Source organism: Semicossyphus pulcher, unplaced genomic scaffold, assembly GCF_022749685.1.
Source record: "Semicossyphus pulcher isolate SPU_LCO1_2020_fin unplaced genomic scaffold, fSemPul1.0.p SCAF_3, whole genome shotgun sequence".
NCBI lineage: Eukaryota > Metazoa > Chordata > Actinopteri > Labriformes > Labridae > Semicossyphus > Semicossyphus pulcher.
This window is the reverse complement of record NW_027211704.1, coordinates 9,273,311-9,298,105: the sequence shown is the minus strand read 5'-3', so window position 1 is coordinate 9,298,105 and position 24,795 is coordinate 9,273,311. Positions and strand designations below refer to the sequence as shown.

General features: G+C 40.3%; 1 protein-coding gene across 2 annotated transcripts; it reads left to right on the top strand.

Moving 5' to 3' along the window:
- The first annotated feature begins 4,661 nt into the window (after positions 1-4,661).
- Positions 4,662-21,481, top strand: ywhaba (tyrosine 3-monooxygenase/tryptophan 5-monooxygenase activation protein, beta polypeptide a). 2 transcript variants are annotated; one of them, XM_069678383.1, is made up of 8 exons: positions 4,662-4,784; positions 9,768-9,859; positions 10,956-11,127; positions 12,116-12,256; positions 14,186-14,309; positions 16,257-16,420; positions 16,719-16,814; positions 18,343-21,481. In XM_069678383.1, exons 3-8 carry the CDS (start codon positions 10,963-10,965, stop codon positions 18,397-18,399), a joined length of 747 nt encoding a protein of 248 aa, XP_069534484.1. In that variant the 5' UTR covers positions 4,662-4,784; positions 9,768-9,859; positions 10,956-10,962; the 3' UTR covers positions 18,400-21,481. The 2 variants fall into 2 exon arrangements, with proteins under 2 accessions (XP_069534484.1, XP_069534483.1); XM_069678382.1 differs by lacking the exon at positions 9,768-9,859 and having other exon boundaries at positions 4,663-4,784.
- The last annotated feature ends 3,314 nt before the right edge of the window (positions 21,482-24,795 follow it).

The window sequence follows — 24,795 nt, the reverse complement described above, 5'->3', positions numbered from 1 at the left end:
AGAAGGACAAGAAGGAGTAAGGTGAGAAGGAGTAGGAGAAGAAGAATTAGAATGAGAAAAGTGAGATGCAAAAGGAAAACAGGAAGAAGAAGGAAGAGAAGTAGGAAATGGAGAAGAAGAAGGAGACAACAGAGAAGAAGAAAGGAAAGGTGTAGAAGAAGGAGACAGAGACAACGGGGAAGGAGAACGAAAAGGAGAAGAAGAAGGAGAAAGACAAGAAGGAGAAGAAGAATGAGAAGTAGAAAAAAGGAGAAGAAGAAGGAAAAAGGGAGAACAGGAAAGTGTCTCAAATTAAATATAAATGTAACAGAGTAAACCAGTATCATTGTAAAATTGTATCCCTTCTTTTGTTGTGCTCATTTCCTCCTTGCAGAGACTGTAAAGTTAAATGTCATTTAATTTAACAACATTCATGTTTCTCCTGAAAGAGTAACTGCACGCTTAAACATGTTTTTTGAGATGTAATCTAAATTATATTGCTGTACTGTGATGTAACACATCAATGCTGGTGTTAATATTGACAGTTCTTAACAAATTTATAAAACTCGGCATCTCATAATTTGGAAATATCTCAAACACTCCATCTACTGTTTTAAATCAGCCCTGAACCTTGCCAGCCCATGGTGACGTAGAGTTGACCGTTTGGGACAAAGTTACATCATGAAATTGACTTTAAAAAAGAATGTTGACGCCTGTCAATCAGAGGTGGGCGGTACACACACACACCCCATATATTTTGCTTGCACATTGTACATTAGCCTTCTAGCTTACTTCAGAGACTGCGCCCATTCTCTCCTGCCCTTGCATTACCTCGGTTCCGAAAGCTCCGGCCTCAGGCATTAGTGGGGCTCGAACCGACAGGGCTTGGGATCACCACAGTCCTCCACCACACTAATGCGCTCTTCAGGGGACTCTGGAGGGGACAAGTCCTCCACTTCAAAAGAGCCCTCTGTGGCAGATGTGCCTTGTGACTCTGTGTCGCTCTCCATTTTGCTCTGGCCAGGCGAGGGGACGTCACTGAGCTGCCAGACACCCGACACCCCAACCCTCCTCTCAGCCCCTTGCCCACTTTGAGCATTTTTCAAAATTGTGCAGTGGGTGGAGTTATGCTCAGACCTGGGGGTGCAGTTAATTTAGTTTGGGCTTAAATGTCCCTTAAGCAGCACAGGCACACAAGTAATAAGTAACGAAAAAGACCTGTGATCGCACGCACTGATCCAGTCCACTCATCACTGGGATGACATTTCAAACCCAGGCAGCACCAGACAAGCAATTTTAGCTGTGACAATATTATTCCACATGTTTGTATGCTGCTCAACATCATAAATCTAAATCTACAGTGCAGTCCATCCATCTCTCAGTGTACGATTTGGAGCTTTAATAATGTATTTTACCGGGGGCATCTGCAGCTAACTCACAGGGGAATAAATCCATCATGCTGTTGATTAGGTCAAAATCAACAGTTTTAGTAATTTGTTGTTTTTCTAGAACTTTCAGCCCCGCACACACATGGATGGGTTATATAACAATGGGCCCCTGGACACAGGAACGTAAAAGAACTCCAACTACTCCTACAGAGGAGCAAGAGGCCAGACTGACACAAGATGTCTCTCTGCAGCCGATCCACAACTCTGTGGTTATTTTGCATGTGTCTTGTGTTCTTATTTGGTCAATTGGTGTCTCATTGAATTCATTATTAAGCATCTATTTTATGTTGTTTGGGTTCCTTTTGCATTAACTCTGCAGTTGTATTGCATGTTTATCAGTAATCTTTTCAGTAGTCTCGCCTTTTTAATGAATTGTCTTGTAGCTCTTTGTAGTCAACTTGAATATCTTTGTTATCATCTTGCATCTTGTTGTAGCTGTCACACATCTCTTTGTAGCCATCCTGCATCTCTTGGCAGTTGTCTTGCATCTCTGTCTGGTAGTTTTGCTTGTCTTCGCAGTCGTTTTAAGGTCCCCATTTACTCTTTTTGTGTCAACTTCGTAGTTGTTTCAATCTTTTTCTAGTAACTGGATCTTTCTGCGGTCTTCTATTTCTCTCTGTAATTGTTTTGCGCAGATTTGTGGTCTTTTTCCTCTATGTAGTAATCCTGCAGCTCTTTGTTGTCTTTAAACACGTCTTTCAGTTGTTTTCTTTTCTGCTTCTTTCCAGTTGTTTTACAACTTTTTGTTGTTCCTTTAGGACTCTTTTGAGCCTTTTTGAATTATTCTATCACTGTGTGTCCCCCCCCTTTTGTGTTTATGTGTAGTTATTTTACACTCTTTGTCGTCACCCTGATCAAACAGCGGTTCTTGTCTTTGCCTTGTAGGACAGTTCAGAAATCCACCCATGCACATGCAAACACAATATAATGTAAATCTAAAAGTGTGAGTTGACACGTTAACTCTCCTCTTCACGGTTTATACATTACACCAATAACAAAAGATTTTAAGACGTTACAGTTAAAGTTCAATCAGTTATAGATCAATTAGACAACCCCCTTTCAATTAACTTCTGACGTCACTGAAGGACTTGTTTTTTTATTAATATATCAATTTATTGATTGATTTATGTCACTTTGGCTCTTGTCTTGCTCCCATCTTTCACTATACTATCTCATGCTTTCTTGATCAACTTATTGATTGGTCACCTACATTATTTTCAATGACCTATCTATAACAATATTTTCCCAATTTCTTTCTTTCTTTATTGATCATCTTTATTGATTCATCACTTAAACTACTGTCAACTTAATGGGTTGAAGGATTTACAGACTTATCAATTGATCAATCTCCTGTATAACCACCCCTTGTTAACTTTTGTTTTTCGATAAAAAATTACATTTAAGACTTATTTTTTGTAGCATGTCAGGGGATCTCTGTCGATCAGTCAATCCGTTCACTTTGGTACAAACTGAATACCTTAATAACTGCTGGATGAATCAGCCCAGATTTTGCCACAGACATTCACAGTTTCTAGAAACTTAATTCGTTTTTTCTTCTGACTTTTCTTCTGTCAGCACCAGAAGGTGCACAGTTTGGGCTCAGTGTGTGTAATTCCTGGGCAAATATTGGGTGGATAACAATGTAAAGTGTCACAGACTCAATGAATAAATTATTTTTACATGCCAAATCCAGAAATCCCTCCTTATTTACCTAACAGTTAAGCTTATACAATATAAAGTTCTTAAAAATTACAACTGGAATGAAAAAGGTAGTGAGCATGACATGTACCCTACTTTTTAAAAACAACCCCAAAAATGCAAAGTTTTGTGATACATGTGATACATGCAAAAATTACAGTTATGCACCACTTTGCATTCATATTAAGAAACCTAATATATCAAAGCAGCTGCAGTTTTGTTCAAATGTGCAGCCTAAACTGTGCGAATTTCACCAGGTGAGGCTTGTGAAGTGTCCATGGCATGAAGGCTAAAGTACTTTTCAAAAACAATCGTAAAATGCTAAGTGTTCACGTCAAAGTGCACTTGTGCAACTCTTAAGTTGTCAGTAATGATGCAAAATGTTGACGAAAAAAAGCATCTCAAACTGAAGTTACATAGGGGCCTGATTGTGCGGTGCCAAGGGGGTATGTTGGAACACATGGCTGTAAAAACAAGATAAACATGGTACATGATAAAGATAAATAACAAATAAATCAATAGTACTATATGTTTTTGTTTTTTTTACAAAAGTAAGCTGAGTAGGAAGTAGTGATGGCAATTACAATAATAAGATTATAATGATAAGAATAAGTAAAAAGGACTAATATAACACCAGGTGATGACTGTAAAGGTAACGCATGATATTAAACATAACTGTACATGATAATGCTCAAAAGTAATATTGCACAAGATGTTAACAGTTTAATTAATATTACACATGGTACTGATAAGCAGAAGTATTGCACATGATAATACAGACTATAAATATAGCCCAATATTGAAAGTAATTTTGCACATGAAAATGCACACTACAAATATAGGCACTTATGCTGGAAGTAACATTGCACATGGTAATGAGCATAACAGCCCACGATATTGAAAGTACTACTGTACATAATAATGCACACTATGAATATAGCCCACGGTATTGAAAGAAATATTGCATGTGATAATGCACACTATAAATAAAGCCCCTGATATTGAAAAGTATTATAGCACATGATATCAAAAGTTGTTTTATAGCTGTAATAACAAAACACTATCATAAACTCTTGTGTGTCTGTACACTGAATCTGCAGGTATATGTCACAGGTAGGACGAAGGTTTCATTAGTTATAACAATCTGAGTGTGTTTTTAATGTTTTTGATAAAATTCATAATAATCTGAATAAAATGTATTTCATATGTAAAGATAACATACTGGTAGTGGATGGACTGTGTGTTTCAGGGCTGCAGTGGTTGTGTAGGTGTTGTGGTGGGAGAAACAGAACTGCTTGTTATAAAGTATAAAATCAGTGTAACCCACACAGAGCTGCGTCAGCTGACACGACGCTGAACTCAGATACGACGGCAACAGCGGCCTCGCGGAGCCAGTTGCCATGGTGATCAGCGAACGTCATCCTGTAGCTGTTGCCATGGCCCTCCTGACGTCAAAGCCCCTGGAAAGATGAGTAGAAAACCCCTTGGCGCGGTCACCATGGATACTGGCGGGGGGAGGGGTGGGGTTTAGAGGAAGCGGAAGTGTCAGAGCAGGCGGAAGTGGTACTGCCCTGAATACCCTGAGCAGCGAGCGGAGGACGGCTTGACAAACTCCCATCGTTCAGAGAATAAAATCGGGATCTCTAGTACGCCCTAAATGTGAGTTCACTTAAATATCACTCGATGATTGTGTTATATGCAATGTAGTGATAGTCTTTCAGCGGTAACAGCAGCCGAAGCGGTGGCCTCATTCCCTGCCTCTGCGGCGGAAGGTGCCTATTGTGGTTAGGGGCTGGGTGCGAGGATTTAGGCCAAGACTTGTGGCCAAAATGGCGAGAAATAACCCACGAAACACCTGGCGTGGTGTTGCCTGTGCTCATCGTATTGTCGATTGTGCTACAGATCGTTGATTTTGAAGGCCCAGACTCAGGTCGATGCCATGCGTGTTGCGCGGTGACCGTGTAAGGTGGAGGGAGGGGAGAGGAGGGGGGAGCAGCGGCACCCGAGTTTGGCCATTTTGACAGCTTAGCAGCCGTGCCCAGGCCGAGAGCCGCCGAGACATTTTAGGAATCAGTGTTAAGCACTAATTAGATAATGCAAGTCTGGTGCCGAGTTGCTGCTATATCATAATAAGTGACATATCTGGCCCGTCATTCGCAAGAGAATGCCGTTATTTGCGCTTTCTTTAGCTGAGCACCGTGATGGCGTAGTGAAACGATACGGAGGCTAACCCACCCTTCCTATTTCCCGGGAGTTTCCCATCGAAAGCGATTGAAATTTAAAACATTTTCTTTCGATATCGTTTAACCGACTAGGGATAGTGGCGAAACTGCATCGATTGAGTATTTAACACTTTAACTATTGAAGCGCACAGCTCGGTGGCGGCGCATATATGAACGCCATTCAGATTGAACTGGGTCAGCTCCCGTTAGAATGCTAGGATAACGTTAATGCTGCATTCACTGTCTCCTCGGATGTTCCCAGTTTATAAAATCGTTTTCCTATCCATGTTGTTAGTAGTATTGTGGAAAAATCATAGACTCAATCAAAATGTTTATTTTTTATTGCCGAGAACTAACCTAGGTCATTCTACGTGAACGGCAAGCCAGGTAAAAAATGTTCTCCGACTTGACGGAGCCTTTACGTGAATTTTCCCAGTGGCTACCTAATTTTTCCGATTTTTCCAATACCGCGTGAATGCAAGATAAAGCCAGCGGCCGTTCAGTTAGCATGCTAGGCTAACGGCTAAAATCAGCGGCCGTTTTGTGACGTTCAGTTAGCATGCTAGCTGGCGGTAATCTATCTCTCCATCTTAAAATTCCGCAGGGGAATGCGACAAGGAGGGCGTAGCTGTTGGCAGGCCGACTTACCAGTGCAGCCCGTTTATTAAAGGCCTGAGGGAGTGTTTTTAAGCATTCGTGTAAAAAACAGTTTCTGTTGCAATTGATTTTAAAGCTCTTTGCTGCATCTCGGTCTTCTGTTAAAGATGGTGTTCACCATTTTTCTCCCTGCGCATTAGCCTGTTAACCCTGATAGTTAGCTAGATGGTTGCTAACATGATTGCTAATGTTGAGAGAGTTGGTGGCGTGCCAAATGATTGTAGCTGACCGAAGAGGCCGAGTGGAATCAATGTTGACCGATTTGCAGGCCGCTGCGACGGTTAAATATGGTTTTTGTAAAGCCTTTGTAACCGTGACAAGCGGCATATTACCCATTGCTAAATGCTAATGCCAGGATGCTAAAAAGATGCTATAACGAAAACCATTTAACGTAAAAGGCATAACAAAATGACAGCACAGTGAGAACGCCACATGCAGGCTGAAACGCTTCACAATTTCTTGTAATTACACGGTGCATGTTTTCCCGTGGGTGCTTATGTAAAATTCTTTGTTCTATTCTTAATATATTTAAATTGACGGATTAGATTTTATTGGACTTTGGTAACATCAATATTAAATGAAAAATCTCATTAAAGGATGATGAAGGGAAAATATATCAAATATTGTCCATACAACATACACACAACACCTGTTCCATAATTTTTATTTTTACAGGTTATGTGCCTCATTACCAGTCAATCATTTCTGGGCCATTTATTTTTGTAGTTTCTACACCTGAAATGTGATAATAATGTGAAACTATAATCTCTATGTCTCTGAAACTGACACTGTAGTGCTTTTGAAATTGGGGATTTGGCCATTACAAAAACATCACTCCCATAACATCAACCATATTAATGAGTGTGCTGATAATGGAGGAAATGGGTGTCTAATTTATAATGCTCACATACACTAATGGTATGACAATTTTGTTTTTCTGTAAAAGAGTGGAACAGCCCATAATATCAGGAGATAATTGATTTTATGATTCAGCACTTGAATCAGCACTGGAAATGTGCCATTGTTGCATTCCCTACTTAGAGGCTAATAATCCCTCTGCAGACTACAGGAAGCAAATAAGAGTTATAGCAAACTATCTTTTTTTAATGTTCTTCTGCCATCTTCTTAGTCATATGTGAGGTGTTGTCCTGCTATTAAATATATATAATTTACATAGAGAACACTTGACACATATTAGTAATATTCTATTGCTAGTAAAACAATAAACATCATATGCACTCAGATCAGCGATAGTGTATCTATATATATATATATATATATATATATATATATATATACATAAAAATATCACCCTCAAAACATATCCTCTGTTTGCTGAAGCTTCATTTTTTTCATTTTTGCTCTATAAATAAAATAAGTATAATTTTTTATATTATTTGAAATATATTCTAATTTAGTAAATTTGCAGCAGATTCCAAGTGTAGATAACCAATTAGAAATGTCCACTAATCCAACAAATGTAATGCCAAGATGCTTCATTTCATTGATGCCAGATTTAAACAAAAATCTAAAAAACCTCTGTTTTTGCTCATGGCTTTCAAAAAATAGTAAACGTCAATAAACTGTATAATCAGGATGGCAAAATCTGTGATTTATTTAAAGTGATGGAATTGTGTGAAACCCTTACAGTGAGAAGAGATGAGTAGGACTGGGACCCTTTTTTGATGCATTTATTTTGACTAGCTAAATTTAAAAAAAAGATCAATTTAATTGCCTCACGCTGCATTCAGGCAGACAATAGACGGTAAACTTGATATCGGTTTAATGGACGAGAACAGGCTGGTAAAATAGGGTGAGGCCTGCAAATAGTATTGTGAACATAAGTTGAAGTAATTAAAATTTTCAGGGCATTTTCACATTAGGTACGATTGCTTCGTACTGTGCTCGAGTATGATTGCTGCAGTGTTCACACTGCATACTTGAATTCGGGCCCCGGGTCCCTTATGTGAAAGCCCCCTAAGTAGCTCATTCACAAATTGAGAAAACCAAACCCTCAGGACAAGAAATGTATATACTTTATTGCCGACGTTACATGCATAACTGGAATTAAAAGACATAAGATAACTTATTTTGTTGCATTATACGTAAACAATACAAAATAACAGTAGCAACATGTTATCATGCATGTTTTTGCTCTCTTGCATCCCGTTTCTTACCATCTGCCTGAATCCATGCGAGTGCAGCACAAGCAAAGTTTTCTCACAGGGAATTAAGAAATAAAACTGCACTCTTCCCGTGTACCATCGATTTTATGCAAGATATCATCAAAACTAACGTTAAACCACCTCTTGTGAATTATGAGTGCACATAAACTAAATAGGGAGTGCTATGAGTCCCCATGGACGCCTTGGTGCCATCTGTTGCGTTGAGGAAAACTTCACCATGTGCTTTTGACACACAGAACACATTTTCTTCAGCAGTTTTTCTTCTTTTTAATATCAAATAGAATCTAGATTTGTGTTGGGAATTTTTTTATATATTAAGTAATATAAACTCAATGAAGGCTGCAGCCCTACACCTGCTATGAAGGAGAAGGTTTCCATTGCTTGGATGGAAGACGATGTGCACACAGCAACTATTGACTGGTTCTTTACCACATGCAACTTAACAGCAGAGTGGGCTGAAGGAAGAGAAAGCGGAGCAATACTGTTGGGGGACGATGTTGCACAACATTTTCTAGCTCCTACAAGAAGATGTTGAGATGCTGGGACTAATTAGAAGAAGAATCAATGATCTCTAGAGGAAAAGTGGACATTTTTTAATCAAGTATACTATAAAACAAAACGGGCAATTTAAAACCAATGCAAATTTTGACCCTTGAGGTGAAGCCGAGCATTGCACATTAGCACAAAGCCTCGAGATGGGACATCATACTGCAGCGATGCTATTTGTGAAGATGGAGACTTCAACATGGCAGCAAATTTGACTGTTTGTATCTTGTTTTATTCCTTCAATCTTTTTAGAGAAGTGAGAATTATTCTCCTGCAAGTAAATGATTCAAAGAAAAACCCAAATCCTCACAGGGAAGGCTTAAAAACGATAATGTCCTGGAGTGGTTCGCTATAACTCGGTCCAATCAGGAATTTGTGGCAGGACATGATGAATGCTGTTCACCAACACTCTCTTTAAATTACGGCAGAACTTGAGCAGTTTTGTAAGGAAAAATCAGGCAACAGAAATAAACAGGCTATAGTCATTTTGTGATACTGTAATCGGCGATCAGAGCCTTAAATTGGTGGTCAAAGTACATATTTGGTCACCCAAACGTGTGTAAAACAATACAGAAAACTGCTATTAAACTGCTCAACACAATTAATTAAAAAATAATACAATTATAAATAATTTCTGTTAAACTCCCACCTTTGGGCCAGAGTCAGTCATGGCTGCTATAATAACATTATACACGATCATACAAAGCCTGATCACATTGCTTTTTTTCTTTGTAGGCTAACCAGATTTACCTAAAGTATTACATTACTGATTTTTTTATTTCATTTTCTGGAAAGCTTATTGTATCAGATCTGAGTTAGGTTTCTGCAGCAATTCAACACAAAACACCTCGGGTCAGACTGGAGTTGAATATAATACCTGCCACTAAAGCCAGAATAAAAAATCTAAATACTAAAACATCTTTGGATGATAAAGGGGATTTAATTGATACAAAACAGAGCTGCACAAATCAAAGAAATTATACTTGTATTGTTGTGTTCATTATGGCTCATACCTCTCATGACCTTCTCAGGGAAACCCCATCCTCACCTCCTGCCTCCTCACAGAGGGGGTTGAAGAGGTGGTCACTCGGCTAAGCATCTAAACCGGAAAGCGTTCACTGTTGTAAGTTTGCAGATGTTAAAGAGTAAAGCTGGGCTGCCATGCGGGTGTGTTAACGGAGCTTATTTCTGTCTGCTGGGCTTTTCTTTAGCTGTTAAAATTCAAAAATAAGGGGTTTACAAATTAGATATGCAAATGTAGTCACTTACAGCCCATTGTGGAGCTTTTATAGCGAGTTGTGTAGATGTAAAGGGAAAATGGAGGCGCGGCCGTGGCCTACTTAGACCTTCAGATTCATCTGGAGAGCAGGAAGCCCTCTGGGATGAAGCCACTTTGCTAGAATTAAAGGGATTTTTATAAGTGCTATTAGATCTTTGCTGGGATATTTTATTTGCTTCTTATTTGTGTTTATTAAAATCCTATGATTGATTATTTCCATTCTTAGAGAGAGCAGCTTTTGCATAACCGGTAACACTGGTTTGATTTGTGGAACAATTCACATCTTATGCACTTTTTCCAGAGGCGAGGTACCTTTTTTGTTCTTAGCATCAACTGATGTTCCCCTAAAGATGTTTCAATAAAATGTAAGCAGAAAGGATAAAGTATTTTTTGTGCCAGTGTGCATCATATGATGGCTAGGAAAATTGTTATTACATGGTTTGGCCACACAAAATGGCTTTAGAGCTTGGTGCACTTCCTTGGGGCTTAGCATGTACAGAACTACAACAACAATGGAGGAGAACATGGTGATATTTTTATTTCCTCAGCTGTTCTGTATCCTAGAAACCAGACGCAACCAAAGAGTCTCGGCTTCAAAATGACTGCACCTCCAAAGCGCTCCCAGCTGGGCGCGTAGAGAAGAGCACCTCCTGTTTCAGCTGGGAAAAAACCTTTTGGCGGATATGAAACCTATTCTATGTGCAGCTTTTCAAAAGGGACTCTCACAAGCCTTATACTCTGTGGTTTTTCCGTTCCAGGTTTTTATCTACTTCTATCAGGGGTCCTACCTATACCTTCAACTCTTTCTATCATCCTCATCGTCTGCCTCAACCCTTCCCCTGTGCATCCTTGCTTTTTCCTCCAGATGATAAATGGATCATCTCAGTGCTCAGGTCCAAACGCTAACTGTCCATCTGTCCCTTGTTCTTCTTCTCTGCAGCCTAAAAATGGATAAGAACGATCTGGTGCAGAAAGCCAAGCTGGCCGAGCAGGCTGAGCGCTACGACGACATGGCCAATGCCATGAAGTCTGTGACGGAGCAGGGTGGTGAGCAGGGCGCGGAGCTGAGCAACGAGGAGCGCAACCTGCTCTCTGTCGCCTACAAGAACGTGGTATGGCATCCATATGAAGGCTCAAATGTTTGATTTTTGTTTTGCCCCAAAAACTGTAGACGCTCAGGATGGAAGTCTGCTGCCAGCTCGTTATTTGGATACATTTTGAATAAAGATGCACCCATAAACACAGGTGGAAAAATGCACTTAATATGCAAAAACAGTGCTTGTACTTCATAAATCTCAGCTTTTCAATAGATTTTAAAATAATATGCAAATAGGACTTTCTGGATTATTGAATCATCTTCTTTTACAGATGCATTTTCGCATTAGGAATGTCCTCATAAAGATAACTAACTCTTGTGCCATTCAACTGTTGTTCAGTTTGATTTTAAGATACAATTTCAAGAGATGGCACAAATTCAAACAAAGTTTGTGAAACTGAAACAATCACAAATTGAATGCCAATGTCTGCATCTGTATCAGTATAATGTTGAATGTGAGTAGTAGTCTACTTTCCTGGCATTTACAGGGACAGTTTAAATCTTTGCATGCATTTTTTATACGTTACTTTAATTTGTGTGTTTTCCAGGAAGATTTTTTAGTCTCTGTATAAAAGAACAAATTATGTAAGAGCCGCCTGAGGTTCTCCAGCTCAGCTGCTCTATGTATCGTTGAGATTTTTATTTCAACCCTTGCCAGCATTGAGTACCACTCTGTGTTTTAGTTGCAACACAACCAGATTGGACAGAACAACGCACTCTGTGGATATGTTTAGTTGGAAGACGATCTCTGTCCGGACGAGTGTTTGAGCTCCGTTTCAGAAGTGATCTTTGTACATACCAACACGCCTGGAGGCAAATCACATGACCATTACTTACACTAAGCATGTGCGTGTCATGAACAGACACACACACAAAAAGCACTCTATGTAGGCAGATAAAACTTAAATATAATTGCTAATCTCATGATAATAAACTGTGTTTATCAGCCATGAATATAAGATGGCATCAATTTTTGTGTTTGACGTTGCTGTTGTTGCCATCAGGTGGGGGCCCGCCGCTCATCCTGGCGCGTCATCTCCAGCATCGAGCAGAAGACGGAGGGCAACGAGAAGAAACAGCAGATGGCCCGCGACTACCGCGAGAAGATCGAGTCTGAACTCCAAGATATCTGCAAAGATGTGCTGGTACGGAGAGAGAGAGAGAGCGAGAGAGAGGGCAGGAAGGGAGAGGGGGGACAGAAGGTTTAAAGAGAGAGCAGTGGAGGAAGAAGAGAGAGCTGATCCCTCCTGGCTGAGGAGAGAACAACATTCACACGGTGTTACTTGGTGTTGGAGTCTAAAGTAATAACTCTGCCGGCAGCAGCACTGGCAGCTGTTTAGAGTTGTCAAACACAGCTTTATTTTTCCTCACAGTTTATTATCTCGCTGCCCACCGGAGTATCTTTGATTCATGTTTTGTATTTACCTGCTGCAGAGGCAGGAAGATGCTTGACTGGAGAGATAAACCGAGTCATCTGATTTGGCCTATAGTTTCCGTGTGTGTGCTTAGAGCGGGCGTAAGGGCCGCTCGTAAGTAGACTCAGGAAAACGTTGAGTGTTTTTAAATGATAAAAAGATGTACTTTATTGATATATCTTTTTTGGAGTGTCCTCTGTCGCCCGAGCAAGTGTTCAGTCCATACACTGCACTATAAAAAACGCACATGGCTGTCTTCTTGTAGCTGTGTTGCTACAGGTGGAAAGATGAGAGGATGAAATATGATCGGGTTAAGTTGCACATCACTGAGTTAAAGGTGGGACCGCGTGATAAAACCATCTCCCCCAGTGATGCTGATAAAAATTTGTCGACAACGATGACAAACATATTTTTTGATCTGACTTCTTTCTGCCCGTGCAAATTACTTCACTTCACCATCACTTTTTAGATCTTGATTGTTTTGAAAATGACTTAACCATCTTTGTCATCTGATGTCTCGAGCTTAATTTAGCAGCTCGGCTCACAGCCCCAGAAGCCCAGCTGAAGAGCATCGAAAAGACCGATATATTTAACGTGCAACAGTTTTAAATTCTGTGGGGGTTTTTTTTACCAGTTCCACTTTGTCCCTTTTGTTTTGGAGAGGATGGTTCTCTGGGTAGAATTCAGCTCCTGGAAGAAACCAGTCTGTGTTTGGAGGTTCTCAGCTTGTTTTTAGATTGGGGTTCATTCAATATTCATTGTTCCGGTGTTTTACTGGAAGCTGAATTAGCCATCGCGGTCTCCGTATCTTAAAAAAATCTGAGCTGGTGAATAAAACAGGTAGAAACTCTGACACTAAACGTGAAACTGCTTAATTGTTTCTCTAAAGCTCTATGGCATAGATGGGGGCTGTCGCTAACTTCAGTTCAGCCTGTTTCTCTGATGCAGGCGGTGATAAAATCCGTTATCAGGTGAAACAATATTGTTAATAGCAACTGTGACTTGAAACAGTCAGAAAGTAGGTGGAAGTGTTTATGTCCTCTGAAATACCTGCGTCTAACAGGTAAAACATCAGACTCATGTAGATGTTTATTTTTCTTTCAATACTTTTACCTTTACCGATTTAACAGTTAAAAGTTCATAGATGATGATAAAGTATAGGAGTTTATTTCAAAGGCCTTAGATGTGATAGAGGTTGTAGGAACGTCCCTCACAATGCAGGAAATGCTCAAGGTCAAATGAGATTTTTAGCGCCTGAGCAGACTGCTAATAATATCTTCAAGGTCAAACTGGAAGCCTGTGCAGTGATGTGCTGCTGAAGGAATGAAGGGAGGAGAGTACGGTGGAGACATGATCTCCTTTAGGCTGCATTAAAGCTAAAGAGGGCAAAGTGCTCGTGCACAAACCTCGACCTACAGGATATTAAGTGATCAGACTAATGGCAGAAATAGTATAAATTATGTATTATTTTTCCTGGAGTGGGGAGGCTGTTAAAGCTTGTTTTTTCTAATAGGAGCAGTGTTTTTAACAAAGGCTGCAATGCAAATATATATTCATAAAATCACCGGTAATCAACCTGTCACTTTACTTTAACACACACGTTTGTTTGTGTGTGTGCTCCATGTTTCTTTATGAACCCGCCTGGTCTGTGTCTTTCAGAGTCTGCTTGATAAATTCCTCATTGCCAACGCAACTCAGGCGGAGAGCAAGGTGTTCTACCTCAAAATGAAAGGAGACTACTTCAGATACCTGTCAGAGGTCGCCGCTGGGGACACAAAGAAGGGTGAGTGTCTTCGTTTGAGACGTGATTTTTGTCTGGGAAATGAGCAAGGTGTTATTCCCAGTGCAAGTGTATCTCCTTACTCATTCATTTGTATCATTAAGGACCCTGAGTTCATGTTGAGCTATAGTCCCTTGATAATCAGAGCCTCAGCAGAGCGTCACATTTTATTGCTCACTTCCTGTTTGCCGTCGGAGTAAATATTCCCTTTATTAAACACTACTTGTTACACGTTTATTGCTTCCACTAAAAAGACCTTTTATTGCTAAGAGCTGGAAGCTGCTGTTAAATTAGTGATCGGCATATACAGCTGCAGAGTCCGTACCACCTGTAAAAGTGGTAGACCCCTGCTGTGATTAAAACGCTAATAAAACCCATATATTGCATAATACCGCTGTAAGGCATTTACTCCCATTACTTTTGGAGCTGTATTAAGCAGTTTGCCACAAGACTTCAGCCACTCCTGGCTGACACCAGCCTGCAGTACTTCCCTGTTTCACAGGAAACTTTCTGGTGCAGAGTTTGCACGTTTCCTCATCTGAAGTGGCTCCTTTTCATCCAGTTAAAAGCAGAAGTGCTGCTGTGCTGGTGATGTTGCGGTTGGTGTTGAGACCTGAGCGGCGATATTGTTTCCTCCTAAAAACCGATGACTGTATATATAGATGGATGACGCGTCTCCATCTGCTGTCATTGTACAGAATTGATCCTGCTATCTTAGGATGGTGATGTCATTTGCAGCCAGAGTCTGTGCAGTCGGGGATAGTTTCTTCAGCTAACCAAAACACACACTTAACTTACCAAAAAAAAACCAGCAAGGATCCCACACAACGGCGTGTTTAACAGCAGAGCAGCTTCTCGTGTTGGTCTGAGGTTAACGTTTACAGATATGGAAACTTCAATGACTGTAGTGATTGTTTTAGTTACGTCTCTTCTCGCCGTTCGTCCTCCGCTCTGCTAATCCGGAACAGAACGCTGCAGGAGCCGTATTTGTTAACAAAGCTGTCAATCACGAGGTCACACCCCCTTTTTATAGCATCAAATAACTAATTAAAACACTTGGATATAATCATCATGATAGGAACTAACTATAATGACAGAAACCATGTTTGAGAAACATTTATTTGGCATGTATTTTCATTTTATAGTTTGACTCATGTCCCATCTGTTAACATGGAGGAAGCAGGCTCTATGACCTATACTGCAGTCAGTCAGCAGGGGGCGATAGGGAGGGTTTGGCTTCACCTTTAGGGAGCTGTCACATCGTCCATACAGTCTATGGTAAAAAAACAAAGACACACATAAAATAAGTAGACTCTTGACTCTTCATACTCGAACATGAAAGTGTAAAATAAGTGGCCTAGCCATAAACACAGACTCTAAACATGGTGGTGGTGCCAGCTGTTTGCACTGTACTTAGCTTGTCAAAAGTGCTTTGTTGAGTATACTGCGACACCTTAATGCACAATGTATTAAAAGATATAAACCCATGACAGTTATATAATCCCTGTATATGGGTAACGGCTTAGACTTCTATTTTTCATACATCTTTTTCTGCACGTACATTGAGCAGATAAAGATGATTTGTCCTGCAGAGCGTGAACAAAACTGCGACATGTCTTCAGTTTCAGAGGTTTCAGGTTTTTATCTGTTTATATAGTGGCTGAAAAATTCCATATCATGCATCCCTATTTAAAAATTCTGTGGAAATCAGGTCCACATCCCTCTTAAACCTCATGATAGACTGAAATCATTCTAAAGGCAACTGTAAGAGATAGACCTCTCTATAGAATTCCCTGGATACTGAGTAGGGAGGAAATGTTTCAGCCTTGGTCCTGTTTGTTCCCATATATCAAAACATGCTGTCAGAGAACAACTGCGTTAACTGTCTCTGTATGTTTAGCATCACAGCGTATTGTATCATAAACGTGGCTTGTGTTTTGTGTTGCACAGACACGGTGCAGAGCTCTCAGGAAGCGTACCAAAATGCCTTCGATATCAGCAAGAAGGACATGCAGCCCACCCACCCCATCCGGCTGGGCCTGGCCCTCAACTTCTCCGTCTTCTACTACGAAATCCTCAACTCACCCGAACAGGCCTGCTCTCTGGCCAAGCAGGTGGGTTACTCAGTCTGAATGTTTTCTGGTCACAAAGGTTGTGGACGGATGAAAAGTCTGTCAGTCAAGATGGAGCTTTGGAAATAAAGCCATGAGACGCGGAGGTCCCCAGAGACGTGGTTCAAATGTTCTCTGCATGCGAGTCGTGTGAAAAATTAAAGTTAATCTCAAATGAAAGCTGAACGAGATCCTTTTAAAAATAGCCGTTACAGATCTCATTGTATGAAAACACTTCAAAGAGCGCATGGCAAGTGAGACGTTACCGGAAGGATTCACATCTGACTGTCTCTCCCTGCAGGCTTTCGACGAGGCCATCGCCGAGCTCGACACCTTGAACGAGGACTCGTACAAAGACAGCACGCTGATCATGCAGCTTCTAAGGGACAACCTGACTGTGAGTATAAAGTGCTGCACAATTTAGTACACAACAGTGATGTAGGAACGTTTTCATTGTTCAGCTTAAGAGCAGAGAATGATGGCTTCTCTTTATATGCATCCACATCAGTAACACAAGAAGGCTTACAGACCAGTTTGTACGACCATATTGGCAGCAAAATTGGCCAGAATGCGTTGCCTGAACTAGGACTTGCATAATGTAGTTATCATAGCAACCATCTCACATCCCTTCTAATATAAAAATCCAGATAGGCAGGGACTGCGCCTGTACATGTAGGCCAACACATCCACTCTCTGTTGTTGGAAAAACTGGGACATGTGAGCCATATGAAGAGAAAATGGCTGCACTCAAAATGTCACCACAAGGCACCTGTTGGAGAGGCGGCGATACAGAGCAGTGTGGCTGGATTTTAACCTTCAGGGCCCAGTTGTTCAAAAGTAATCTGATCGGATTACGGCTGTTGGATTGGATCAAATCTTGACAAGGGTTTCGACATTAGACTTGTAAAAAAAATAATGGATTTTTTCCTAAGAAATGCCATCAATATCAAACATAAAATATTTCATTTAAAGCAGCAAACTTTCATTTGTGTGGATTTTGGCGCCCCCTGTGGACAAAGTATGTAGCCTCATTTTAGAGCTCTGGTAATCAGGATTTGGTAATCTTGAAAAATCTGGATCAGGTCGATTAAAGCTCCTGTGAGGAGTTTTTCGCTGGTTATGAGACAGACTGAAATTAATTCTGATTACTCTATGACCCAAAAAAAACAAACCAGACCATCAGTGACAAGATTGGTTATTTCTATATAGTTATTTTTAATGCCTGAAACTGCTGGCTGGGGGTAGGTGACGAAGTGCACCCTGCCTTTGTTTACATTTTCCAGGGCAGAAATCTAAAGTGAGTGACACATATGACTGTTAAAGAAAGCAGGGCGAGATTTTCTGTTAAAAAGCAACACGTAAGCATGTACAGGACAAAATCAGCAGAGGTACGGCTTTGTCCACAGGGGGCGCCAAAATCAACACAAACCGAAAATTCCTCACAGGAGCTTTAAATCCAGTTTTTACTTTGAAAAACCCGGGCAAACGGAAGATGGATTAGCTGATCCGAGATGGTAAAAAACGGGATTTAGAAATCTAGATTATTCTGATCCAGGTTTAACGTTTTGAACACCTGGGCCGTGGGCTGGAAACTCGGCAAAGATCTTAAATGATTTGTGTCGAACTGATTTTTTTTAAGAATCTTGTATAAATTATAGGATTCACTTTTATATAATCAACATATTTGTTATTAACAAATCACATGAAAAGACAAACTGAATATGTTTGTCCATCTCTCAATTCTTCCAAATCTCTCTCTCGCCGACTGGCTGCCTAAAAACACAGCGCTTAAATGGGTCATCTCGTATTATAGCAGTAGCAGTCAGTGTGCTAATCAGCGGTAGCATCAGTGACAGTGTCATGTATTAATATGTAATACTGTTATATAAATATAGTGACTGTTATTTTCTCTCTCCCCTCTGCAGCTGTGGACATCAGAAAACCAGGCAGAGGAGAGTGAGACCGGCGACGGGGAGAACTAGAGCGCACTTCACTGTTAACCCATCCCCACTCTCTTCCTCTTTCTTCTCTTCTTCCTCTCTTCGTACACATAAAACAGCCCGTTCATTCCCTCGTCCCACTTTTTCAAGCCCGGCCTCCCGACTTCCCTTCTGTATAACCAACAGCATGAATAGTACCTGACCTTCACCAACAGATATATACATTAAAAAAAAAGGAGGGGGGAGAAAAGAGAAACTACTCCATCACACCCATGATCCCTCCTCCCTCCATCCCTCCTCCCTCCCTCCTCTTCATCATGGCACTCCACGGCCGGCCGGCGGACTCGAACCGCCGGCCGGTCTCGTCTTATAGCACGCAGGGAGGGTTTTAATCCCAAACCACAAAATAAATTAACGTCTTTTAGAGCCCACCTTTTACCCTCCTCATTTAATCTTCCTCCTCCCTTCCTTCCCTCCTTCCTAACATCTCAGTACGTTCTCTCACCCTCCTCCTCCTCCTCCTCCTCCTCCTCCTCCTCTTTAGCGAGTTAATGCATTTATATAGTTGTCCATCCCTTCTCTTTTGGCTTTTCTTAGTGTACTGGCATAAATGGCTGGTTTTATTCCACTTAAACAAGACAAAAAAGGTTATTAAACTGTCCGTTTATTTTCAACAAACACTGTGATGCTTAGTTTTTCCTCCACTTTGCCACATTGATCTTCGGTTGATGGCACAAACAATATTTCAGCTGGGAGGGGGTGTGTTTGAGCAGCAGTGCGATTCTGCTGAGGTTTATACAGAAGGGGGCTCCTACAAGGCTGTATTGTGACACTGACAAAGCTAAAAACCTGAAAAACTCACTTTTATTTAACTCCATGTCGCATATTTCCACTTCGGAGCTTAAACTGATTGGAAAATGATTAAAAAGCATACATTCCATCTTAACGTGTGAGAAGATTTTTCACAACAAACAGGACCCGCCTGCTTCCTCGGATCCACTTCCTGTCGACATCAGCACCGCTGTCCCTGAAGTTAAACCCCTCACATGTTCGATTCCCTTTGCGATTGCTTTTTTCTTTTCCCTGTGTGTGTGTGTGTATAACAAATTAAACTCCTTTTTTCCCCCCCTCGGTTTTTGAAAACTGTAAAATTGTAAAACATTTTTAGAGCTTAACTGTAAATCTGTCTTTTGGAAAAAACAAAACGGTTTGTCGATGTTGTTCGTTAACACCTGCTTGCAATGAAAACCTTGAAGCCGTTACAGTCAGCTGCTTAATTTATGCTTTGGCATTATTTACCAGATCATTTTTTTGGTACTTGTCCTTATTTCTCCTCCCCTAAAATGCTTGTACTGACGAGTTTAGAGAAGTTTCAAAATGTTTCCCCTCGCTACAGAATCGTTCGATCAGGCAAAAAGAATGCATGTCCTTTTTTATCACCAAGACTGCTAGCATCGAACGGGTCCTCTCTGTGGATGGACACTTAAACTTCCTGCTTCCTTCTTACCAAAATCCGAACGGCGGTGAGGCCAGGTCTTCAAGCTGATACTTATCTTGATTAGGAAAAAACAATCGAGTAGACAAGAAGTGGAATATTTAGCTTTGGTTCCTCCTTTCTTGCACAAATTTTCCACTTGACGTTGAAAGGTGTGATAAGTCATCAAAATGCTCACCGTATTTTATCCCCATTTAAATCTACTACAAACATCCAGCAGGAAACTGTAAACCGAGCCGATAGGTACTTCCTGGTTCCTCTAATGCCAAAATATTTACAGCAGTTATCCTCAGTCTTTTTCCTAATCAAGATAGAGTATCAGTTTAACGGCCTTCAAAACAAAACCTGAGTTGAGCATGAAAACGAGTGCTCGAAATCAAAACAAAGCTTCACTAACTAGCTTTTCCCAGAGCTTTAAACTGCTTCTAGCTGCTCAAAAAGCTAGAAAGTGAACCTTGAGATTAGAAATGTTGTTTGCATTTTTGATTAATAACTACAGTTTTGCGATATAAACCAAATTGTCAGATGAATGGATGATATCGTACGATGGTAGAGGGCTCTATTGGCCTTACCTTTTTGTTCTGACTGCAAGGAATTGGCTAAAAGATATTTAGACTCAGTGCTTCAGCTGACTTGTTTTGGTGTTTTTAAAAGGGAAGCAGTGATTTTTAAGTGCCACAGTTTGAGTCAATGAAAGGTACGTGCGTTTAAGGAGCCAACTCTCCAGGCAGACAATCATCTGTCTGTGGAAGAAAGAGCCTGAAATTGGGTTCACGGCTAGAGTTTATTAACAGACGCACGCATCGGAGTCGACCTTTTGGATTATCTCTCGACCGCATTCACAAAAGAGCGAGCGTTAATTTTCCAGCTTGATCTTTGACAGTACGTCCGATTTAAAAAGAGAACTGTGTTCAGAAGCAGTTTGAAGTCCCAAAGTTTGAGAACTATTGGCCGACCAAACGAAAGCAGAACCTGATGAGTAAATTTCCTCTCTCCTCCACTCAGTGTCACAATAACCTTGTCATTAACCATCTCGACATTCCACTCTGTAGGTGTAGAAAAGTCATGTGTCTCAATGTTTATTTTCTTTTGCTGGGGACAAATGTTTTCATGCACTGAAGTTAAAAAGGTTTGAAAAAAAAACAAATTCCTCCCTGCCGCCCTTTTTCTCGTTAGCTGATCAAAAAAAAAAAGGCAGTTATTCTTCGCTTTATAAGGAAAAAAATGATCCCATGCAGTAGTGAATGTGGCACCGAGCCTGTCTGTATATCTGGTATCTCAAATCATTTTGTTTTTACTGACCAGTATTCTGCTTAAAATAAAAAGAAAAAAAAATAACCCAAAAAAACAAACAAAAAAAAAAGTTTGCTTCTGTGACGGTTTTATTGCTTAGCGCGCACGTGGTTGTGAAATTTAGACTTAGCTTAAGACACCAATAAAAATGACAAAATGACAAAAAAAAAAAATACCCCCTCAACACCTTTCCCCCCACCCTGGTTATTGACGTAATACTAGATTTGTGTATGTCTTTTAAAAAAAAATCCAACTCTAGTTTCACCTTACATGTTATAAACAGGACAAAATGTAAAAGACAATTTAAAGTGAAATAAAGGTTTTATCAGTTCCGAACCAGCCCCGTTCTGTTTATTACCAACACTATAGTCTCTTAATGCCGCATGTTTTTATCTGAGTTTCCTGTTGGAGATGCATGATGGGAAGTTGTCTGGTACGGATGCCCTAAGAGGACATGCATCCATGCATTTTATTTACTCAGTTTTCCCGTGACGATGAGTTATTTCTGATTGTTTTCTTATCATCTCGAGATAATGCTGCACCACCGTGACGTCACATGGTCATAACTCATATCCCCAAAAACAAACAGGAACAGGCGTAACTTACCTTATTAGGCAGCGTGGCACGTCCTGGTCTGTGATATCACAGTGACCAGCCTGTTGTTTCCTAGATCAACAGAAAATGATCCAGTTATCACGAGAAAACCAGCTTTGTTATCTCGAAGACACAATAAGATAAGATATCTGTAAAAAAACTGAAATTAAATCGTTATCACGGGAAAACCCACTTTGTTATCTCGTTAACGAGAAAAAGATTTCAGGATCTCAAGCAAACAACTGAAATGGAGTAATGGAGTAAATAAAATGTAAGGATGCATGTCTGCTAAGGGCTTCCGTAGTCTGGGAAGAATGGAAAACAAAAAGGATTCAAGGTTTTAAAACGCCGGAGTTGCATGCAAAAAACGTTGGTGGCGTTGAAGTTCATGGACGAACACAAACCTGTGAAAATAACGTCCTTCAGTGTGCTGACATTTAAGACATAAATGCAAATGTTTTACCTGATAACAGAAGGCTGCAGTTTTCTCTGGGATGTCTGGATTTCTTAACGGTTGTATGCAAATGAAGCAAGATGCAAATTCTTTATTTTCAATTGCTTTTTCACAGAAGACATAACTGCACAGGGAAACACTGAAGCTCCTCCATGACCAGGGTTAGATGTAGGTCAAAGGCTGCAAGTGTTGGTGCACTCCAGGGTGGTTTATGAGACTCTGGTTGTTGTTTTTTGTTTGTTTTCTTTGTCATATTTTAAAGTAACTTTATGGTGGTTTGTAGTCATTTCTTTTCTAATGGTACTTTCTCTTGGTGTCATTTTGGTTGGTTTTCGTATCCTTTGTAGTTGTTTTCTGTCTGTTGTTGCTTTGCTTAGTTTTACGGCCGTTTCTTTTTTGTGTTTCTTTGTGCTTGTTTGCATCTTTTTGTCCTTAATTTTTGCAGTGATTAGTGTCTTTACAGTCGTTTTTCCCCTCTTCCTTGTTGTTACTTTTTGTCTTTGTGGCGTTTTTTTCTTTTGTAGTTTCGTGTCGGTTGTTTTGCATATTTTTGTCGTTATAGGTATCTACGGTGGTTAGTGTCTTTATGGCTATTTTCCATAATCTTTGTAGTTGCTTTGCTTAACTTAAAGTGTTGTAGTTGTTCTTAGCTGGAAGAGTTGCTGTATCAATGACACATAAGACAAAGTGCAACAAAATACTTGACAAACAAAACAACAAAAAAAAGACGTATATAAGTCTCAAGCTTCCTCACTACTCTGCAGCGATGAGACGAAAGCTTCAGGAAAAAACTGTAGCTGCTTTATGCCCTTTTATCCTATTTGGTCTACAATCTTGTAGACTGGTTTTACAGTCTCGGCAACAATTTGTGCAGGGCTGAAGTAGATCATCGACAGTCATCAGTTCGACAGACCCTGGAGGTTCAGTTCTTCATGGATTTGTCTTGTTGGAAGTGTGAGTGCATCGTGATTTAGATAAGTGTGTCTTGTGGTGCGAGCTACATCACCGTTGATTGTCTTAATTTAGATTTTGATCAGTATATTGAACATTCATTTGTATCTGTGTGCGTGCAAGAAAGTGAGTCTTCACAATAAAACGGTCGATTCAGGATCAAATTAACATTTTCAGCTGTCAGAGTTTTTAGACTACGACTGAACAAAGTTGTATTTTTTTAATGGAAGCTTAACATACGAGAGATAACAGAGGGACATAAGGTAGACGTCTGTGTTAAAATCAAATTAATTCAGATTTGCCCTCTACAAACTTCTTGCTCTGGTCCTGTGCACCTTTTAAGTGCTCTCTCCTTTTATACATGAAGTTATTCAGCTTCCCCCCTTTTGTTTGAATTGGACCGGATCTGCAGACTCACATCTGAGTGCAGTGCCAACACAAACATCACTAGTCTTCATTTTCGATTTCAGTTTAAGGTCGTCTGGGAGTTAGAATATTTACAGAAAATAGACCAGCTGCTGACCATCTAGATGCTGCTACAAAACATGACAAGCTTTCCAACAATATATTAATATTTCAAGAGTTTACAGCCGTGGGAACAGCAGGAGGATTTAGTTCAAACTTTTTTTTACCATTTGCTTCTAGCAGATTTGGTATATATTTGGGTTTGGTATGCAACTGAAATGTATCAATGCAGAGTATAAAAACAGTCAGTACAGACAGCTATAAAAATACAAATGCTTAGATTCTTTCTATTCTAATTTTCAAAGTGTTTATTTACTGGGGTAGAGTTAGATATAAGGATAATACCACTCCGTACTGTAAAAAATTAAGCTTCAGACAGCAGCTTGGCTTAGCCTGGTAACAGAGAAACTGCTAGAATGGCTTTGACAAAATGTGAATTAATTTTCCTACCAGCATGGATGTATTCAATCCATCCCTAAACAGCAATCTAAACACAAATATGCCATGTAAGAAGGGATGTAATGTGAACTTTTTCTTGGCCCGACACAGTAACTTCCTGGTTTCTCTGCTGGTTTAATGACAACCACTCAGAGCTGAGAAATAGTAATAACAAATATTTTCCTGTAAATTGGTAAATTATGTTTTTTAAAGTTCCAATCATGAAGATCTCATTTTATATTCCCTTAGGCGACACCTTGTGGCGATACACGGTAATTGCGGGAGCACACTTCCCAGATATCCACACAGTGTTGCATGTGTGACGTCCACGGTTGGCTCCAGTTGTAACTCTTGAGTTTCCTCGCTGACGGTCGCTTTCCTTTTTAGACTGTTTGCCTTCATCTGAGTGTCCAATTTGTTTCTTTTTCTTTGGATTTTCACTTATTGTTGAAGTTGTATCTGTAGTCATCAATCTTTTCTTTGTTTGTTCAGCCATAGTAGATTACTGTTTACTCGCAACACTTGCAGAGAGCGGAAAAGCAGCCGCTTAGCTCCGCCTACCCTCTCTGGCAGACCAACCACTGCTGGGTGATGGAAAACACGTCACTAACTGGGCGCCACTTGTGATTTTTTTTGCGCAAATGTCACCAGACACCCAGTCCATAATAATACTATATACTGCAAATGCAAAGGCTTTCATCAGTGGGCCACAGGCTCAATCACCATTGTGTTACCTCATTCGGTGATA

Coding starts and splice junctions, on each gene's coding strand:
- ywhaba (XM_069678383.1), top strand. CDS start 10,963: ATGGATAAGAACGATCTGGTGCAGAAAGCCAAGCTGGCCGAGCAGGCT. Junction 12,257..14,185: donor ATATCTGCAAAGATGTGCTG/GTACGGAGAGAG, acceptor TGTGTCTTTCAG/AGTCTGCTTGATAAATTCCT. Junction 14,310..16,256: donor CGCTGGGGACACAAAGAAGG/GTGAGTGTCTTC, acceptor TGTGTTGCACAG/ACACGGTGCAGAGCTCTCAG.